Genomic DNA, 19,430 nt, shown 5'->3' on the forward strand with positions numbered 1-19,430 from the left:
GCTCCAACCCCTGTTTCATTACTGCAATGTTGCATCTCTGTGTCTGTTTCACAAGTATTTTAATGGAATGTGTTCTGATGAACTTGTTGCACTTGTGCCCCCTCAACATACATATCTCCAACAAACCCGTTTAGCAACAAAATCACAACTTTTCACAACTGAGGTCCATAAATTCCAGAAAGCTTTCTACTCTAATTATTTTTCCTTCAAACAGCTAAACTTTGGAATTCCCAACCTGCTTCCCCGTACTGTATTAATATGACAAAGTTTAAATGTAACATAAACCAACATTTTGTTAATCTTTCCTAGACATGGTTCCAAATAGTAGCTCTTTACGTTCACGTGGCGATATGTTCTGTTAAGGATGAACAGGAGTAAAAAAAAAAAAAAAAAAAAAAAAAAAAAAAAAAGAACATCAATTAATTTTCTCCACTTATTTTTCTTTTATTTGCAAACTGTTATCCTCATCTTCATAGTTGTTGTTTCATAACGTTTCAACCAACTATTCCTTTGGGTAGGAATGCTGAATCTCTTAACTGTATCCTCAGCAATCACTGACTTCCATAGTTGTCCTCTCACCATGTTTTGGCCAATGAATCCTCTGGCTGGCTTTGGGTGAGATTGAAACTGCTATCTTCAGACAATGCTCACCTGGAACCGTAGAAATTCAACACCTATATCCACTGCACCACAAACCTCGAAAGGTGAACAAGGTTGGATTTTTTGGTCTTATAATCCATGTTGTTTGTTCTTATCTGGTCCGTACCGAATGGTATATTATTTTTTATTATTGGAATCCTCTGAGAGAATTTATATATTTATTTTTCTTTTATTCACGGACTGTTATCCTCATCTTCATAGCCGTTGTTTCACAATGTTTTGGTCAACTATTCCTCTGGCCTTCATCAGGTGGTTAACCGCAACGGGATAGGAATGCTGAGTCTCTTAACTGTATCCTTTGTGTCATTGATATCAATGCAAGACACACTTTGGAGAGTTTCAGATTTGACATGACCGTACCAGTTGAGATATTGTGCCACAGAACAGCGTATAACAATGTCTAAAATATTTAAAAACAAAAAATGTGGCTAATAAAATAAAAAATAAAGTATCCCTGCTTCTTTTAAGCAAATTTGACAAATTTCATAATGAATTAAAAATTGTCAACCAAATAATTTATTCTTACCCTCCAAATTAATGTTAATAAATGTATTATGTAAATATTGTACTTTCATATGATTGCTTATAATTTTTGTCTTTTCTTTTGTGAAATTTTTACAATTTTTGTACACACCCTTAAAAATAAATAGGACTGAAATATTTCATTTTTGCCTTTTTAAGATAAAACGTGAAATAACTATCATTTGAATGACACATTTTATACAATTTAATAAAAAAAAATAAGAAAAGAAACAATTTCCAAGAGAAAAAAGGGGAAGTAACTAGTTAGGGTTAGAGCGATAATATGTAATATATTGCTGCTGGGTATATTGTGGGCGTTCAGTGTGAATGGAGACCCTGCAATATTATTGTAGCCCTTTTGTTAAAACTGTAAAAGTATTTATCTAAGTAATCTGATTATTATGGTTTATTTCCAATATTCTTATAAGAGTCTGTGGCATATTTTCATTGTATGGATGCCCAACGTGAACGAAAACTCGACAATATCATTATACCATCTTTAGACAGAATAGATACTACACTTGGATCCTAACTAGAAGACTAAAGAAATATATTGGAGTTTCACATATGGCCCAAAGGCAACATTATTTTTTTTATTATTTAATTTTTTTTTTTTTCCATTGTGTCTTTGGTGATCAGGATATTTTATTTATTAAAAGGAGGATAGAAGGTGATAATATACTACGAACATTAAATTAGCGTCTCTATATAACAATTTAATGTTCTTAGTATGTTATCACTTTCTATCCTCCTTTTTAATAAATAGGATCTCTCAATCGAATAATTTATAATCTAGAAACCGTAACACATGTATGTACATTAAAGGTACTATGGTATTAATATATAGATGATTTATATATGGAGTAAGAATTTCTTTCAATTTCAGCTTCTACATAAAACTCAACATCAGCAGCCATTTTCTTTCTAGGCTGCTGTGTCTACACATTACCAGATAGAGCTAATCCTATGTGCACACCAGAGATTTATTCCAGTTCAGAGCTTCAGTTTCATATAAACTCAAACTAAAAAAAATTTTTTTCTTACATTATAATAGAAAAATATTAATGTCAGCTTCCATTTTTGTTTTAATTTGAAAATTATAAAACTTAGCAAAGTCATACCGGTGTTGCCCAGGTGTGAGAATAACAGACAGCATTCAAAGTATTGTAACAGACACGATTAGAATCAAAGATTCATTTCAATACACAGATTTTGTGTTACCTGATTTATTCACATTCTTATAACCCGAGCAACGTTGGATATATCTGTTTATTTTTCAACAGAAATGAAAAAAATTTGTGTGAAACATTAACCTCAAATTGATTAATAAATATGTAATAACTAATCATAAAAAAAAAAAAAGGAGAAATATTAATTCGTTTGTTTTATGTAAAAAAAAAAAAAAATACAATTTAGTGACATTTTTTTTTGTATGGCTTGATCAATAAAAATGTCAGACTTAATCGACAACTCATATCTATGATGATAAAGAAAGAATTCACCATAGCAATTGCATGAATGTCAAGGTTTGTTACTTGTTCAGAGTTTTGATTTTGTATAAATTACCTAAAAAAAATAGTTTTTTTCATTAGAAAATAATAGAAGACATGAACTGAAAATATGAGTGTGCAAAGATCAAATCCAGTTTGTTCCAAAGAAACGCTTTCATCAAACCCATACTTGACCTTGTGTCTAACCATCTGAAAAGGATGTAAATAAAATAGGGAAAAAAAATAACAGCTTTTAATCATTTAAGATGAGGTGAAAACATCCACAGGGACCTGCTGACTTCAGGTATGCCGTTGATTTTATTCGGAGATCAATGATAAACAACTGATGTGTGAACAGACAAACACACATTACTTTATATACAAATATTATTACTGATGACAGGATTGGACTTTCATCTGCTGAGACAAAACTATCTAAAACTTAGAGACTAGCTAAAACTTAGAGACTCTACACTAAAAATTAAAAATAATTATCCATGATTATTTTTTATGATTACAAAATTAAATTCATGATAAAATATTCCTTGGTAAAACCAAAGTTTTGTGTTTAATAAACGTTTGTTTTTTGTTGAATTTTTAGTTATAATAGTTTTGAAATGTAGCTATGGTGAAGTGCATAATGACATTGTGTCAAGTTCGAATCCAGTCAGTTCCATATCAACATTTTCATTTATAGATGTTGGCAACTTCATATGGTCGCTTTTGTAAGTGGCTCATTGGAGAAAGAATCAGAGAAACCAATGCCAACAACAAAACCGAGTCATTCAAAATAATGATACCATGCAGATTCATACAAATTGACTTATGACAGTTTTGTTCGCAGTAAGTTTCGCAAGCGAGAATTTTGAATTTGTGATACTGAGGAGATCATAGTTAACATGATGTTTGATGTCTGCACTAAAATTATCCAGAATCTCATGCAGCATCATAATAAAGTAAAGGAAAGCATTCTCTAGAGGCAACTTTGATTTGGATCAGGTGTATAAAAATTTCTCCAATAGCTTGGCCGGATATTCTTTCCTAAAATGCTCAAACTCGTAAGATATACAACTCGGTTTAAAGTTTGAATGGAACAACCTAAGCACTTGAAAACCATCCACTTGGGAATCATTGAGACATGATTGAAGCTCTTCTCCACTCAGAGAACACAAGAAGTGATATCGGCTTCTGTTGTTCAGGATTCTATTATGGAATTGCTTAGCAGGGAAAATCAACTCGATTGTGTCAGAGCATTTCTGAAAATCACATCGAAGATGTCAAATGACCCCAAGGATATACCAACAGGATCTATCTATGAAAACATAAGGCAGAATGCGAATCAGTTAAACTATGTAGAAAAGACAAAACAAATAAAATGCGACAAGTGAATAGACGTGTAGACATAATTTCAATATCTGAAAAAAAAAGAAACTTTCATCAAAAGCAAAACATAAGCGGTGTTCAAATTTCCACTAATTTTCATTTTTTTTTTTTTTTCCAGTCGTTAATTCAACATAAAATGATTTACAATGAAATGTTTTCTGATTTGGATACTAGTATTTCAACAAGCATTTGCATTATAGTCATTATTTATACAAACGGATTACTATTTACATTCTGTATGAACATAAAAATAAGAATGCAATACGAAAAAGATTTAAAGAAATATATAAAAATTATAATTGCATTTTTTTTTTTTTTAACGGGGGGGGGGGATAGAAGTTTAAAGTTTGAATGGAATTTTTTTTTACAGGAGAATGGGAAGAAAGGGAGGAGGAGGAAGAGGGAAAGGAGAGGAGGAAAAGAATGGGAAAGGAAAAAGAGCAAGAAAGAGAAAAAGGGGTGAGAAACAGATCATAATGAGAAGAAGAAAGAGAAGATAAAGAAGAAAAGAAAGGAAGGAGGAGTAAGTGGTGGTAGTGGTGGAGGGAATAATAACCAAACCAACAGTTAAAAGAGGAATGGGATATCAAACTGTTTTTTTAAGATCGGAGTGAACAATTGTGATTAATGGAAGCATCACGATTGTTTAAAGGCCAGAGGCTCAAACCCAGGAAGGGGCAGCTACTTAACTTCATAATTAAAATTGTCTTTAAATCTTTGCACACATTTTTACAAATATTAGGTTATGTCGTTTTTTGATGTTCAACTATAGATATAAAAACGACATTATTTTTGCACAAACCTAATATTTTTAATTGTATTGTTTTGTTTTTTTTTAATTCATAACTAAGGAGGAAGAAGGAGAATGATAATATCTACTCTTATATTAAAAAATATCTCTCCCTCCTATTCTCATTTCTGAAGACAGTTTAGACTTCAATGTTGGACGATTTTTGTCTATTGATACAGACAGTGTTCATGTAAGCATCCAAGATGGCAGCCAAATGCCAATAACCAAACGATCTTATTGAAAAGAAAAATGAATAAAAAAAAACAAAAAAGTCATTTTATAAAAAGAATGAAAGTTTTTTTAATTTTCGTATTACACAAAGCCAAATATGTTATCAGGCCTTTATGTAATAAGTGTTTACACATAAGTGCAGCAGTTTCTTCACAATACAAAGAGAGAGTTCTTATTGTTGAATTTTTAGAAGGGGGAGCATTTAATTTTGTTAAAGACTGGCGAAAAAAATCAACTAGTCCGTCTTACCTTAAATTTACATAGAAAATTGAACACTTCTTTACCTCCTGCTAAAAATTGAATATTTATTTTTTTACATTTTGTTTTTAGAATCTAAAACTGTTTGTTTAATTGATTTTATTTCAAAGAAACCTAAAAGAGAAAACCAATTAAACTGATTTAATTGGAAATTTTTTTCATTGGTAAAACAAAAATAACAATGAAACCTTGACTGTTGTCAACAGTAGTACATTCTTTTGAAATTATTTATCAAAATTTTGTCTCTTGGATAACAAATGTGATCCAAGGCAAATAAAACTAGGAATCTGATCATTTTGTATAGAAGACAAATAGTTTTTCATTAAAAAAAATATAGTGTGACCAAATTTCATGCAAAACTGTTCCCAGCTGACTCACAGAATTAGACTCCATTTTTTGTAATTTGTAACTGATCAGATGTCGGCTTTTAAGTATTAGTCTTCCTACCTTAATTTTAAGGTGGAGGGGGATAAGAAAACTATAAAAAGAAAGCTTAGTAGTCATGCAGAATATAGACCATGCTGAAATAATATTTAGAAACCCATTCTTAACATGGGGAGGCTTTTTTTTATTCAAACTATGCTGTGCTTTCACTTAACAAATAAATAAGCAATAAAAATTGAATTTAACTTGAAAATCTTATCTAAAAAATAGCACAGCCTGTATTCTACATAAGTACTGAAAGCTTAAACTTAACTGTACAAAAAAAAAAAAAAAAATGGGAGGGGGGAGTCCTACCCCTTTATGCATCTTTATCTTTCCATTTTTTTTTTTTAGAATATTGAAACACCCCTCTACTTTCTTAATATTTTGGTTAGTCCTTTCTCCTTATTTTGTCTGAGATTCTGAAGGAAATTTTGAATATTCAAGGAGTATTTTCAGATGCTCATTTATGTTCGTTGAGGAAGAGGGTTAGGATTTTTTTGCGCATTTAAAAAAAAACATTTTTGTCCTTGGATGAAATATATGAATATACATGCGACTGGAACCCACTTGTGAATTTCATACTTCTATGGAACTTCCTCATTTGGAGACAGCTGGTTAAACCAACATAGGGTTGGTGCAGTTTCCATTTAATTAAAATACAAAATACTAGCTTGTACAGAACAAATTAAATTGTTTTTCTGAATAGTTTGTCAGCTAAATCATTCTTCATTCATTAAATTGAGGCAAAGGCTTGAACTCATATTTCCTTAGAAAGGTATGAACTATCAATTTCCATTGCAACAACAATCAAAATAGCAACTAGTGTTCCATTAATCATATACAATTAGTAGTGTTGCAGTATTGAAACACAAAATAAAAAGTTAATGCACAAAATAAAAAGTTAATGCAAAAAAAAAAAGTCAATTGTATACAACAGGTATTATTTTTTCGCCAGTAAATAACAGAAAAAAAATAAAAGGTTGGTATACCATTAAAAAAAAAAAAAATTAATCCATGATTTATTGAGAATGTGTAATATTTTAGTATTAAATCAATCCCAAAAAGTTTATATGCCATAAAACAAAGCAAAGATATTCCCTTATGACTGTACTCTTATTTACAATTTCTTTTTAATGAATCATTGAAAAATAGATTGGTTAAAAAAAAAAATGTCATATTTTAATTATCCGATTAAAATGAAACAATATTGTTATTTTATGCAAAGCATTAAAACCATCTGAAAAAAAAGTTTCATAATTCTAATTGCCACTCTCAAGACTTCTCAATTCATGGATTGGACTAAACAGCCATATGAGGATTTTTTAGTAGTAGAGGCCGGATTATCAGCTTGAGACAATGGAAGAAAGAGATAGGAATAATGATTCTTCATAATTCAAAAAAAAATAAATAAATAAAAAATACAGCTCACAAAAAAGGCTTTGCAATATACAAGAAATGAAGTGTTGTCATTTGAAGATGAAAAAAGAATGAACCAATTTGTGAAAAAAAAAGAAAAGAGACAGAAGAAAAGAAAATGAGAAAGAAAAGAAAAAGAAAAGGAAAAATAAGAAAAAGAAAAAGTATGAGAAGGAAAAAAAGAAAAGAGAAAAAAGAAAAGAGAAAAAAGAAAAGAGAAAAAAGAAAAGAGGAAAAAGAAATGAGAAACACCTGAATAAGAGAAAAAAGAGAAAAAAGGAAAAAGAGAAAAAAGAGAAAAAAGGAAAAAGAGAAACAAGAGAAAAAAGGAAAAAGAGAAAAAAGGAAAGAGAAAAAAGGAAAAAGAGAAAAAAGGAAAAAGAGAAAAAAGGAAAAAGAGAAAAAAGGAAAAAGAGAAAAAAGGAAAAAGAGAAAAAAGGAAAAAGAGAAAAAAAGGAAAAAGAGAAAAAAAGGAAAAAGAGAAAAAAAGGAAAAAGAGAAAAAAGGAAAAAGAGAAAAAAGGAAAAAGAGAAAAAAGGAAAAAGAGAAAAAAGGAAAAAGAGAAAAAAGGAAAAAGAGAAAAAAAGGAAAAAGAGAAAAAAAGGAAAAAGAGAAAAAAAGGAAAAAGAGAAAAAAAGGAAAAAGAGAAAAAAAGGAAAAAGAGAAAAAAAGGAAAAAGAGAAAAAAGGAAAAAGAGAAAAAAGGAAAAAGAGAAAAAAGGAAAAAGAGAAAAAAGGAAAAAGAGAAAAAAAAGGAAAAAGAGAAAAAAAAGGAAAAAGAGAAAAAGAGAAAAAGAGAAAAAAGGAAAAAGAGAGAAAAAAGGAAAAAGAGAGAAAAAAGAGAAAAAATGGAGAGAAAAAAGAAAAAGGAAAAAAAAGAAAAAAGGAAAAAGAAAAAAGATAAAGGAGAAAAAAGGAAAAAGAAGGAAAAAGAAAAAGGAGAAAAAAGGAAAAAGAAAAAAAGGAAAAGGAGAAATAGGAAAAAAGAAGAAAAAGGAAAAAAAGAGGAAAAAGGAAAAAAAGAGGAAAAAGGAAAAAAAGAGGAAAAAGGAAAAAAGAGGAAAAAGGAAAAAAGAGGAAAAAGGAAAAAAGAGGAAAAAGGAAAAAAAGAGGAAAAAGGAAAAAAAGAGGAAAAAGGAAAAAAAGAGGAAAAAGGAAAAAAAGAGGAAAAAGGAAAAAAGAGGAAAAAGGAAAAAAGAGGAAAAAGGAAAAAAGAGGAAAAAGGAAAAAAGAGGAAAAAGGAAAAAAGAAGAAAAAGGAAAAAAGAGGAAAAAGGAAAAAAGAGGAAAAAGGAAAAAAGAGGAAAAAGGAAAAAGAGGAAAAAGGAAAAAAGAGGAAAAAGGAAAAAAAGAGGAAAAAGGAAAAAAAGAGGAAAAAGGAAAAAAAGAGGAAAAAGGAAAAAAAGAGGAAAAAGGAAAAAAAGAGGAAAAAGGAAAAAAAGAGGAAAAAGGAAAAAAAGAGGAAAAAGGAAAAAAAGAGGAAAAAAAGAGGAAAAAAAAAGAGGAAAAAGGAAAAAAGAGGAAAAAGGAAAAAAGAGGAAAAAGAAAAAGAAGGAAAAAGAAAAAGGAGAAAAAAGGAAAAAGAAAAAAGAAAAAGGAGAAAAAAGGAAAAGGAGAAAAAGGAAAAAAGAGGAAAAAGGAAAAAAGAGGAAAAAGGAAAAAAGAGGAAAAAGGAAAACAAGAGGAAAAAGGAAAACAAGAGGAAAAAGGAAAACAAGAGGAAAAAGGAAAAAAAGAGGAAAAAGGAAAAAAAGAGGAAAAAGGAAAAAAAGAGGAAAAAGGAAAAAAGAGGAAAAAGGAAAAAAGAGGAAAAAGGAAAAAAGAGGAAAAAGGAAAAAAGAGGAAAAAGGAAAAAAAGAGGAAAAAGGAAAAAAAGAGGAAAAACGAGGAAAGAGGAAAAAGAAAAAAAGAGGAAAAAGGGAAAAAAGAGGAAAAAGGAAAAAAAGAGGAAAAAGGAAAAAAAGAGGAAAAAGGAAAAAAAGAGGAAAAAGGAAAAAAAGAGGAAAAAGGAAAAAAAGAGGAAAAGGAAAAAAAGAGGAAAAGGAAAAAAAGAGGAAAAGGAAAAAAGAGGAAAAGGAAAAAAAGAGGAAAAGGAAAAAAAGAGGAAAAGGAAAAAAAGAGGAAAAGGAAAAAAAGAGGAAAGGGAAAAAAAGAGGAAAGGGAAAAAAAGAGGAAAAGAGGAAAAAGAGGAAAAAAGAGGAAAAAGGAAAAAAGAGGAAAAAGGAAAAAAGAGGAAAGAGGAAAAAAGAGGAAAGAGGAAAAAAGAGGAACGAGGGAAAAGGAGAAAAAAGGAAAAGGAAAAAAGATAAAGGAAAAAAAGATAAAGGAAAAAAAGAGAAACGGAAAATAGAGAAAGGAAAAATAGAGAAAGGAAAAATAGAGAAAGGAAAAATAGAGAAAGGAAAAAAGAGAAAGGAAAAAAGAGAAAGGAAAAAAGAGAAAGGAAAAAAGAGAAAGGAAAAAAGAGAAAGGAAAAATAGAGAAAGGAAAAAGAGAAAGGAAAAAGAGAAAGGAAAAAGAGAAAGGAAAAAAGAGAAAGGAAAAAAGAGAAAGGAAAAAAGGGAAAGGAAAAAAGAGAGAAAGGAAAAAAGGGGAAAAAAGAGAAAGAAAAAAGAAAAAGAGAAAGAAAAAGAGAAAGAAAAAGAGGAAGGAAAAATAGAAAAAAGGTAAAGGAAAAATAGAAAAAAGGAAAAGGAAAAAGAGAAAAAGGAAAAAGAGAAAAAGGAAAAGAATTAGGAAAAAGAGAAAAAAAGGAGAAAGGAAAGAAAGAGAAAAAAAGAGAAAAAAAAGGGAGAATAAAAAAAACGGAAAAACAAAAAAAAATCCGGATAATCCTCTCTCATTCCCAAAACAAAAATTAATTTTTCTCCAAAAACATCTTTTGTTTCTTTGACGTAATCAATCGCTGTATCATGGTTTAACAACAACAACAACAAAAAAAAGCTGTTCATTTTTTTTGTGTGTGATCCATAAAGAAGCAATCATTTTTTTTTTAGTCATCCTATTGAAAAAAAAAAAAAAAAGTTTTTTTTTTTTAATTCCCTTTGATTGTGATTCATGATTTTGACAAAACTATTCATTCATCTTCTCCGATTAGGACTGAAGAAGAAAGAGAGAGATGAAAGAGCATTTACGAGTGACATGTCCGCGAGTTTGTGTTGGAGGTGGAAGTGGGGTTTATGGACACAAATGAAAAAGCAGAGAACAGGACGGGCAGGTGATGAGGTGGGCGGGGTTCCACAACACAGATGTGTCAGTAGAGGAGGATTTTTTTCTGGATTGGTTTGCGACACATGTGACACTGTTTTAAGACGTCCCCACATTCTTTGCACGTGGTGTGACCACATACGAATGCCATATTCCAACGACGTTCCATGCAGATTGAACACATATACTGCTCCTCCAACTCTTGCAGCTTCTGGTGCTTAACCTCCTGTGTACTCGACGATGAAGATGACGGTGACGATGTATGTTTAAATTGAGAACCATCTGAAATTATAACAAACTCATCAGAATAAAAGATAGAAAAAATTTGAGGTGCTTGTTAAGACAGAGTCGGTAAATCGATTTTTTAAAATACGTCGTTTTAAGCAAAAAGTATTACATACTTAATTCTCATATCGAAAATAGTAATATATCAAAAAATTATGAAAATTCATAGAGTAGAAAGTTATTTATAGTTAAAAGTAATTTTTACGGAAAATTGGGTAAAACTGCATTTTTCTTAGATGTTATAAAGTAGACAATAAAGAGTTCACACACACAGGACATAATTCAGAACGCAAATTTTAGATTACATTTTAAATGGTGACCAACCATAACGATACTTTTTTTTACTGAAAACACAATAGCAGTTGTTCTAATCAATGAATTTTCCTAATTTTTGGATACATTATTTTCGGCATGACAATTAAGTATGTCATATTGTCTTTGCTTAAAACGACATATTTAAAAAAAAAAAATCAATCTTGCGACTATCTTAACAAGCACCTAATTTTCAGCGCATTCAAATAAAATCAAGATTTTCAACAGATGTCAGCTCAGCAATAACAAAGGGACACAACTGTGTTAGTAATAAGAATTAAGCCCCTTGCTTCATACAACATGGAGAAGGCGAAATAAAACTTTGGCTCATTCTCATGTTAAGAGGAAGTATGCAGTCTCATGATTGACTTATGTTCATTCATATAGAAATACCTTATAAAAGTCAAGGGTTCATTTTAATCTATTGTTTTTTTGTTTTGTTTTTTTAAAGCCCTTCTTTGTATCACCATTCAATAATGGAGTGATGTTAAAATTTAAATCCTTGCAATTTTCAAAATGATTCTGAAGACAAATTTCTTCTGTTCATAAACACAGAAAATGTAAATCAACATCAAAATATAAAAATCTTAAAGGAATACTTTTCTGAACATTATTCTGGACTAAAGTAAGATTAGTATGGGTTTAATGATATCTTTTTCAGATAGAAGACATCTGTATATAGTACAATCAAAATATCTCAACCTTGGGGCTATTAAACCTTTTTGAATGAATGACTTACATTAAATATCTAATATAAATCTGGATGCTTTTTTTTTTTTTTTTTTTTTTTACATGGGGGTCACCACTTATCAAGGCCCGAAGGCCACTCAGGGATAAGGGTTATTGCGTGTACAGTAATCAATGAGATAGTATTGTAATAATCATTAGTATTGGGGGTTTTGATAGAGTGTCTTACTTAAGGGGGTGGTTTGTCAGGAGTTTGTTTATGTTGGACTTGAAGATGTCCAAGTTGAAGTCAGGTGGGAAACAGGCAAGCGGCAGAGAGTTCCACTGGCGTGTAGTTCTAAGAAAGAAGCTTTGCTCATGGAATCTACATTTGGATTTAGGCACAGATAAAGAGTGGGGAAAATTATTGACAGTAGTTTCAGCCAGACGGGTGTTTCTCGTGAAAAATTGGGATTGGAGTTCAGACGAGCACCTGCCATGGAAATAGCAATAAAACAAAGACAGGCTTGCAATGTCTCTTCTGTGGGAGAGAGGTTGCAGGGAAAAGAAAAGGGAATCCCTCATTAAACCACGAAGTTTATTTTGTACTCTGTCAAGGCAGGATAGGTTGTTTTTAGCAGCTCCTGCCCAGATGTGGCAGCAGTACTCCATCCTTGGACATACTTGGCTTTTATAAAGATAGAGAATTGCATCAGTAGTGAGATATCTTCTGGAGCAGTAGAAGGATCCCACCATTTTCCCAGCGTCCCTGGCAACAAATTTGATGTACGTGTTCCATTTTAGATCAGGAGTAAAGGTCAAACCCAGAAGCTTGCCAAAACATGGAGCCTCTCCAAGACGAGAGCTATCCATTTCAATTGATGCCAGATGGGGATCAGTGCGTTGATGATGTAAAGATAGAAGCTTGGTTTTGGATGCATTAAAAGTGACCAGCTACCTCTTCCCCCTTCTACATTAATAATAACGAAAAAATATTGAATTTCAAGTAAAACAAATGGTACACACGTGATTGTCATGTCACAAATAGTAACATATCCAAAAATTACAGAAAATAAGGTAGAAAGATAATTCAATAATGAAAAAACTTTTTTCGATAACGTTTTGATGGGGAATAAATTTTGGCCGACATTTTTAATTATGCTCACCATGTGACATAAGCAACAGAACTTAATTATCTCCCCTGTCAACTTATCTCTTGTTTAGTAAGTGTAATTCAGTGATTTTGCTTCCTTTTGCAATTTTTCATTATTTTTCTGCCTTATCATTTTTCGGAATTTTTAGATCTGGATATGTTACTATTTTAGACTTGACAATTATGTAGGTACCATTTGTTTCACTTGAAATTCAATATCTTTTTTCATTTATAATATGGAAGCACCTAAATCTCCTATAATTTTAATACATATACAGGGGCTTGGAGTCTATGTCCGTAATACATTCTCTTTGATTAGAGAACAAAATATAGAATCAGATGATCAGGCCTATATGAGAGATTAACCTTACAACACATTTTTAGTTACTTATATTTCCTATACCATTCTCCTATCTCTGATAGTTTAGATGCAGCACTTTCTTTCAATCCAAGTGTCCAAATTCATAATTTTAAGGATTTTAATGTCCTCAATCATATACAAACACATGGTAACAGCACACAGTTTCTCTATTGCACATTCCTTTTCACAAACATGAACATCAAACAGTCACTTTTCTAACCACTTCACAGATAGTGAGGATCAGTAAGCCTCACTTCTTGACTTATTCCTGACGAGACTGCCTAAGCCTTGTGTGATGGATATCCATACCTCACTTGATGATACTGATCACCTTATAACAATGGTTGATATAACCCTAAACTTCAAACTAAAACGGAGTTACAATGAGATACTACCAATGTGCTGACTGGGAATTCATCAGAGATCACTACAGAAATGCCTCAAAGAGTAAAACTGTTTCCTTGCTGGACAGTATGCAAATCAGCTAACAGAATGGGCCAAAACAGACATAGAAGCATATTTCTCTATGCAGAAATTTCCCATAGGTTCATTTCAACCTGCGCAGATGCTTTTATGATCCTACAACCATAAGTCAGCTACAAACAGGCAAAATTTTATAGCATTAGGAAACCATTATAAGAACAGCCATCACTAAAAGTAGATATATCGAGATGGTCAGAAAACATTGAATCGCAGAAACTAGAAATTCATAATTTCTGGAAAATAATGGGCAATTTTTCAGCTAATTAAATAGCAAGTTTCAGCAAGACATCTGTTATAGAATTTGGAGATAATAGAAACCAGCTCAGCAGAGCATTTTTTTTTTTTTATTATAGCAGATCAGGTCCACATGCTTTTTGACGTCTTTTTTTTATGATACCCAAAATGACCTCCCCCATCCCATCAGTTTCCTTCCACTAAAATCTTTCAATTATTAATCAAACTTGCGATAGTTCACCATCTTGTAATTACTAAATAGAAAACACTAACAAGAAATGTGCTAACAGTGAAAGGCAAAAAACAACTTACCGATTCCAATTCTGCTAGTTACAGGCACTTTACACTTAATGCATTTCTTGAAACTAATCTTTTTACAACATTCTTCGCAAACAACAACATGTCCACATGGCTGGAACTTGATCATGGCTGTATTTTCCGAACAAACCAAACACTCTTTGCCAGTGCTGGGGGGAAGACCATCTGTACTCAAATTCAAGGACGTGCTAGAAAGAGGACAAAAACAAGAGTTCCGCTTCAGAATTTATTTAGTTGAAGATTAATCATTTTTATTATTTGGATAATGGTTTGGGCATCACATCAGCCAAAATGTTAAAATTTAACAATCAAGATAATATGGTTTGAATAATTTAACAATCAAGATAAAATGGTTTGTATAATTTGACAATCAAGATAATATGGTTTGAATAATTTAACAATCAAGATAATATGGTTTGAATAATTTAACAATCAAGATAAAATGGTTTGAATAATTTGAACAATGAAAAGTTTCAATTTTTCTTTTTCAAAGATGGTTTGGTTTTTTAACAACTGGTGCAACATTTATAGCCATAAAAATTCTTTGAATGTTTTCCTTTGCGCAAAATTTCTTTTAATTATATTCATAATGAAGTTTCAAAGTTTTGTGCGAGATACTCTTTGATTGGAGTCTAAAAGCCAAACGAGCCAGTCACATATGATATCAAGGTACTTTGATTCAAAGATTTAGTTTTGAAAATAATTACCTCCACCAAGTGGCGTTGTGTTTTTGGTTAAATAATTTCATTTTGGGATATCTAGATCAAGATAACAGAAAAGGTAGAAATTATCTTTGATAATAATTTTTGTTTTCTTCATTGTTGAGACTCACTATCTGGTCTATATTGTAGCAAATGAAGTCCTGCATCTTATATGGCCATTAATTTTGACTTTGAAAATTTTGGTCATGGTTGAAATTTTGACAGAATTTCAACTTTATGCATCGATTTGATGCTCTTTGATAATAAAATTTCAGTCTGGCATAAGCTTTCTAATATTTCATACAATATAGATATGGTGAAATGAAACTTTGGTTCATTCTTATGTTGCTAGGAAGAAGCATGCAGTCTCATGACTGACTTATGTTCATTCCTTTAGAAATACCTGATAAAAGTCAAGGATTCATTTTAGTAAATTGCTTCTTAGGAAGCCCTTTTTTGTATTACCATCCATAAATGAAGTGACATTAAAATTTACATCTTCACAATTTTCATAAAAGATTTTAAATATTGTAAGGAAATTATTTTTCAGAAAAGATTCTGAAAACAAATTTCTTCTGTTCATAAACAGGAAATGTAAATCAACACAAAATATAAAAATGTTAACAAAGGAGTGTGTTTATACACGTTATTATGGGTTAAAGGTAAGATTAGCATGGGTTTAATGATATCTTCCTCAGATAAAAGATATTTATATATGAATACAATCAAAAAATATCTGCCACCCTTGGAGCTATTAAGCATTCATTTTGAATGAATAACTGACATTACATATTTAACATAAATTTGCTTTTTAAAACTAAATCTCATTTAAATTATCTCCCTTGAAAATAATATGAAAAGCTTTAGTAATTTATCCTTTTTTTTTTAATTAAATCACTTTAATTACTGTTAACATCGACAAAACTAATGCACATATATAGAAAACTAGGCAATAAAATTACAAATAAATAACATCAAACAATAATTATTATTAGGCATACAAATAACTATGAATATTTGTTCCCTATCATAATATATACATATATATATACTCTATTTAAAAGAAAAAAAAACAATATTGTATCATTGATTTAAATAACAGTGAAACATTTACATTTTATGGCATGATAATTGAAAAAAAAAAAAAAAACTTGAATTTATTCAGTTAGATTAGAATATCTGACTCATAGGATCAGCATTATCTCTATATAAATAAAATGAACTCATTTTTTCCCGTCGGATTTTGACCTTAATAGGATTAAAAATCAAGATATTTCATGCAAATATAATATGCACAAACAGCAGAACAATATCTGAGGTGTGTTATAGGCTTATTATTTCTCAAATTCCTCGATAATCTTAGATTTCTATACTTTTTCTGCTGAGAAGTCACGGCTAAAATCGGTTAAGATCAATGGAAGTGGTAAAATATTTTCTCTCTAATAAATTCCTCCTCCCCCTGCCACCACTTAACACCGTTTGGGGATCGTTCACAAGGAACAGTTGAGAAGAGAACACCGGTTTGGCTTCGTAGTTCTTTCATGTGAAGTTATTTAAAATCACTAAACTAAGCTGCAGTGCTCTGTGGCGTAGTGGTTAGCGTGCTGGACAATTCACATTATATTTTCACGTTCGCGCCGACCTACCGTAGTCGTTTTTTTTTGTTTTGTTTTTTTCCTAAACAACTGGAATGGACTTTTCTTGGTGGCCGAACTGTTAACGTTGCAAATGTTTTTTGTTTTTTTTGTTTTTTTTCACACTTTATTTTCCTACTTTTACTCATGACTCCGGGTTTGATCCTTCCTACTTACCTACCATAACATTTTTTAAAATCCCCCCCCCCCCGTCCCGGAAACAAACACTCAGGCAACGCCGGGTACCCCCGCTAGTCTATTATAAAATTACAATAGAAAAATGTGAGCATGAAAAGTAATATGGTTAAGCTTAAACATGGAAAGGTAAAGGACTAGTTGTTAAAACTGGAAAAGAAAAGGACAAGATATTCTAGTAAATATATAATAAATTTATAACTTAAAATATTGCAGCATTAAGAATTGATAATGTTATAAACTGAATTAAAAAAAAGTCTTATTGTTGAAATATTTTAAGTTATAAATTTATTATATTTTTTTACTAGAATATCTTGTCCTTTTCTTTTCCAGTTTTAACTACTCCTTTACTTTTCCATGTTTAAGCTTAACCATATTACTTTTCATACTTGCATTTTTCTATTGTAATCCATGATTTTTCCAGGCTTTAGTAAATTCACTTGTTCTTTGTTTAATTTCTGTCTTATTTCTTTGCCAAAACATAACATATGCATATGTAATAACAACGTATTTCACAAGTCAGAATACATTGTGACGTCATACTAGAATCTCTCTTTCAATTATCCCCTCACTCTTCTCTTTAAATTATTTACATCATTCTATTACAAAAGTAAAGGATTTCGCAAAGTCAGAATACATTGTGATGTCATAATTCCCCCTCTCATTTTCCTCCATCGTCTTCTTTCTCATATTTACATCATTACATTCTCGTTTTGGAAATGCATTAAGAAACTAAATGGTTTTTATACTTTTGAATACAAACAGGTCGACTATAACATCATAATATATAGTTATGCCATGAGAGGATCCCTCTATCATTCCACTCTCTCTCTCTTAATTATTTACATCATTCCATTCCTCTCAACACTTATTTTCCCTTTATTCATCCTAACCCTGCCATTATGTAAAACACGATTATGTACAGATTAAAAGTGTGCAAGCAAGCATAACACAATCAGTTTTATATAAGCTAGACTTTTATTTATTTGCTGACTGTTATCCTCATCTTCATTGTTATTGCTGTTTCACCACGTTTTGGCCAACTCATCCTTCAGCCTTCTTCAAGCGATTAACTGTGATGTGATAAGAATGCTGAGTCACGTAACTGCATCCCCAGTAATTACTATCTTCCATAGTTGTTGTTGTCTCACTACGTTTCGGCCAACTAAACCTCTGGCCTGCTTTGGGTAGGATTGAAACCGCTACCTTCAGACAATTCTCACCTGGAACCGTAGAGATTCAATGTCTCTATCCACTGCGCCAGACTATGAAAAGGATTCTAATAAAAAAAATATATAAAGTCAGACTTTTTTTTCATCCCAAACAAGACATATTGCCACTTGGAACATAAAGAACTACGATTTGAGATCGTGTCTAATAGGGGTCTGAGGAGAGTTGAGCAGCTAAATGTCTGTTTACATTACATTTAAACTTCTGCAGGTTAGTACAGTCAGGGAAGCAGGAAACAGGGAGGTAATTCCAAAGTCTAGCAGTCCGAGGGAAGAAACCATAAGAGTAAAAGGCTTTCTGGCATTTAGGAACCTCAAGAATAAAGGGGTGGGATTTAGCTGCTTGTTGGGTTAGTAATTAATTTAGATTAATTAAAAAAAAAATGTTTTTGTGGCTCATTTGAATTGATTTTTACGACAATATGACTTACTTTGAAGTGGCAAATTTTTTCACTCTTTCTTCTAAGATTGGATCATTGATAATACCCAGGGGTGTGGTGTTACGGTGATTCTTGTGAGACAGGTTGGCACCCTGCTGGACCAGGTAGCAGGCAATCGCCAGACCAGAGCGTTCATCTTCCTCACTCAAACCAAGTTGAGAGCGAATCTACAAAGAAGAAGGTATATGAATTAATTTGCTTATGAAAAAGTCATGGTTATCATCAGGGCTGTGACAACAGCATATTCTTTTCATTGTTTTTACTCTTGAGTATATATCCATTAATATCTTATATGTTTTTATATAGACAGATGTAGTTTTCGGTTGATTAAGTATGTGTGTTGGATATATATGTGAGAGTCAAAAGAATGAAAAGAATATTCTGTTGTCACAACCCCAGTTATATTAAAATGAAAGTTTAGTGTGTGTATGTCCTTTTTTGTCTTGACTATAAATGGGAATAAATTGAGTTAGCCCCATTCAATTTGATCAAATTATCCCATATTAGCAGGCTACCCGGCATTGCCCAGTTGTAAAATACTTTCATAGATAATATTTTAATTTATGCAGATTTCGTATTTATTCTTATAGAGCAAATTCTTTATTGATTGTTATATTATACCTTATATATAGTAAGGATTTCAAAAGTTTTTTTTTTAAAAATATAATATGGGTGCCATCACTTAGAATCGAAACCAAAACATAAATCTCCAGTATTATTCGTTACCATCCGAGTTAAGTCTATATGCATATCAAAACTTTAAAAATAACATTAAGCATGTAAATGTATATTTGCATATCCATAGAAGATACGTGCTTATTGACTTATGCTTGCCAAGTTCCAATTTTTTTTTTTTGCAATTTTACTCCTTAGCAGTTATTTTTATTGGCTAAAAACCAAATCAAATTTGTTCCAGAGGTCCAAATCCTCTATATATCAAGTTATAAGTCTGGAGCAAAAATTGACAGTAGTTTGGTAGAAATCATTCTGCACGCATACACAAGGTCATATATATATATATATATATATATATATATA

General features: G+C 31.1%; 1 protein-coding gene across 1 annotated transcript in view; it reads right to left on the reverse strand.

Annotated features, from left to right (window-relative positions):
* Positions 1–10,135: 10,135 nt before the first annotated feature.
* LOC145300063 (E3 ubiquitin-protein ligase MIB2-like) overlaps positions 10,136–19,430 on the reverse strand; it is a 629,636-nt gene continuing 620,341 nt past the window's right edge. The window contains exons 17-19 of the mRNA XM_080144453.1: positions 18,384–18,559; positions 14,188–14,381; positions 10,136–10,663 (exon numbers count right to left, since the gene is read on the reverse strand). Coding sequence (XP_080000579.1) covers positions 10,428–10,663; positions 14,188–14,381; positions 18,384–18,559 — 606 coding nt within the window. The 3' untranslated portion in view covers positions 10,136–10,427. The remainder of the gene's footprint in view (positions 10,664–14,187; positions 14,382–18,383; positions 18,560–19,430) is intronic.

Source organism: Euprymna scolopes, chromosome 2 (genome assembly GCF_053919585.1).
Source record: "Euprymna scolopes isolate OS-2025 chromosome 2, ASM5391958v1, whole genome shotgun sequence".
Lineage (NCBI taxonomy): Eukaryota > Metazoa > Mollusca > Cephalopoda > Sepiida > Sepiolidae > Euprymna > Euprymna scolopes.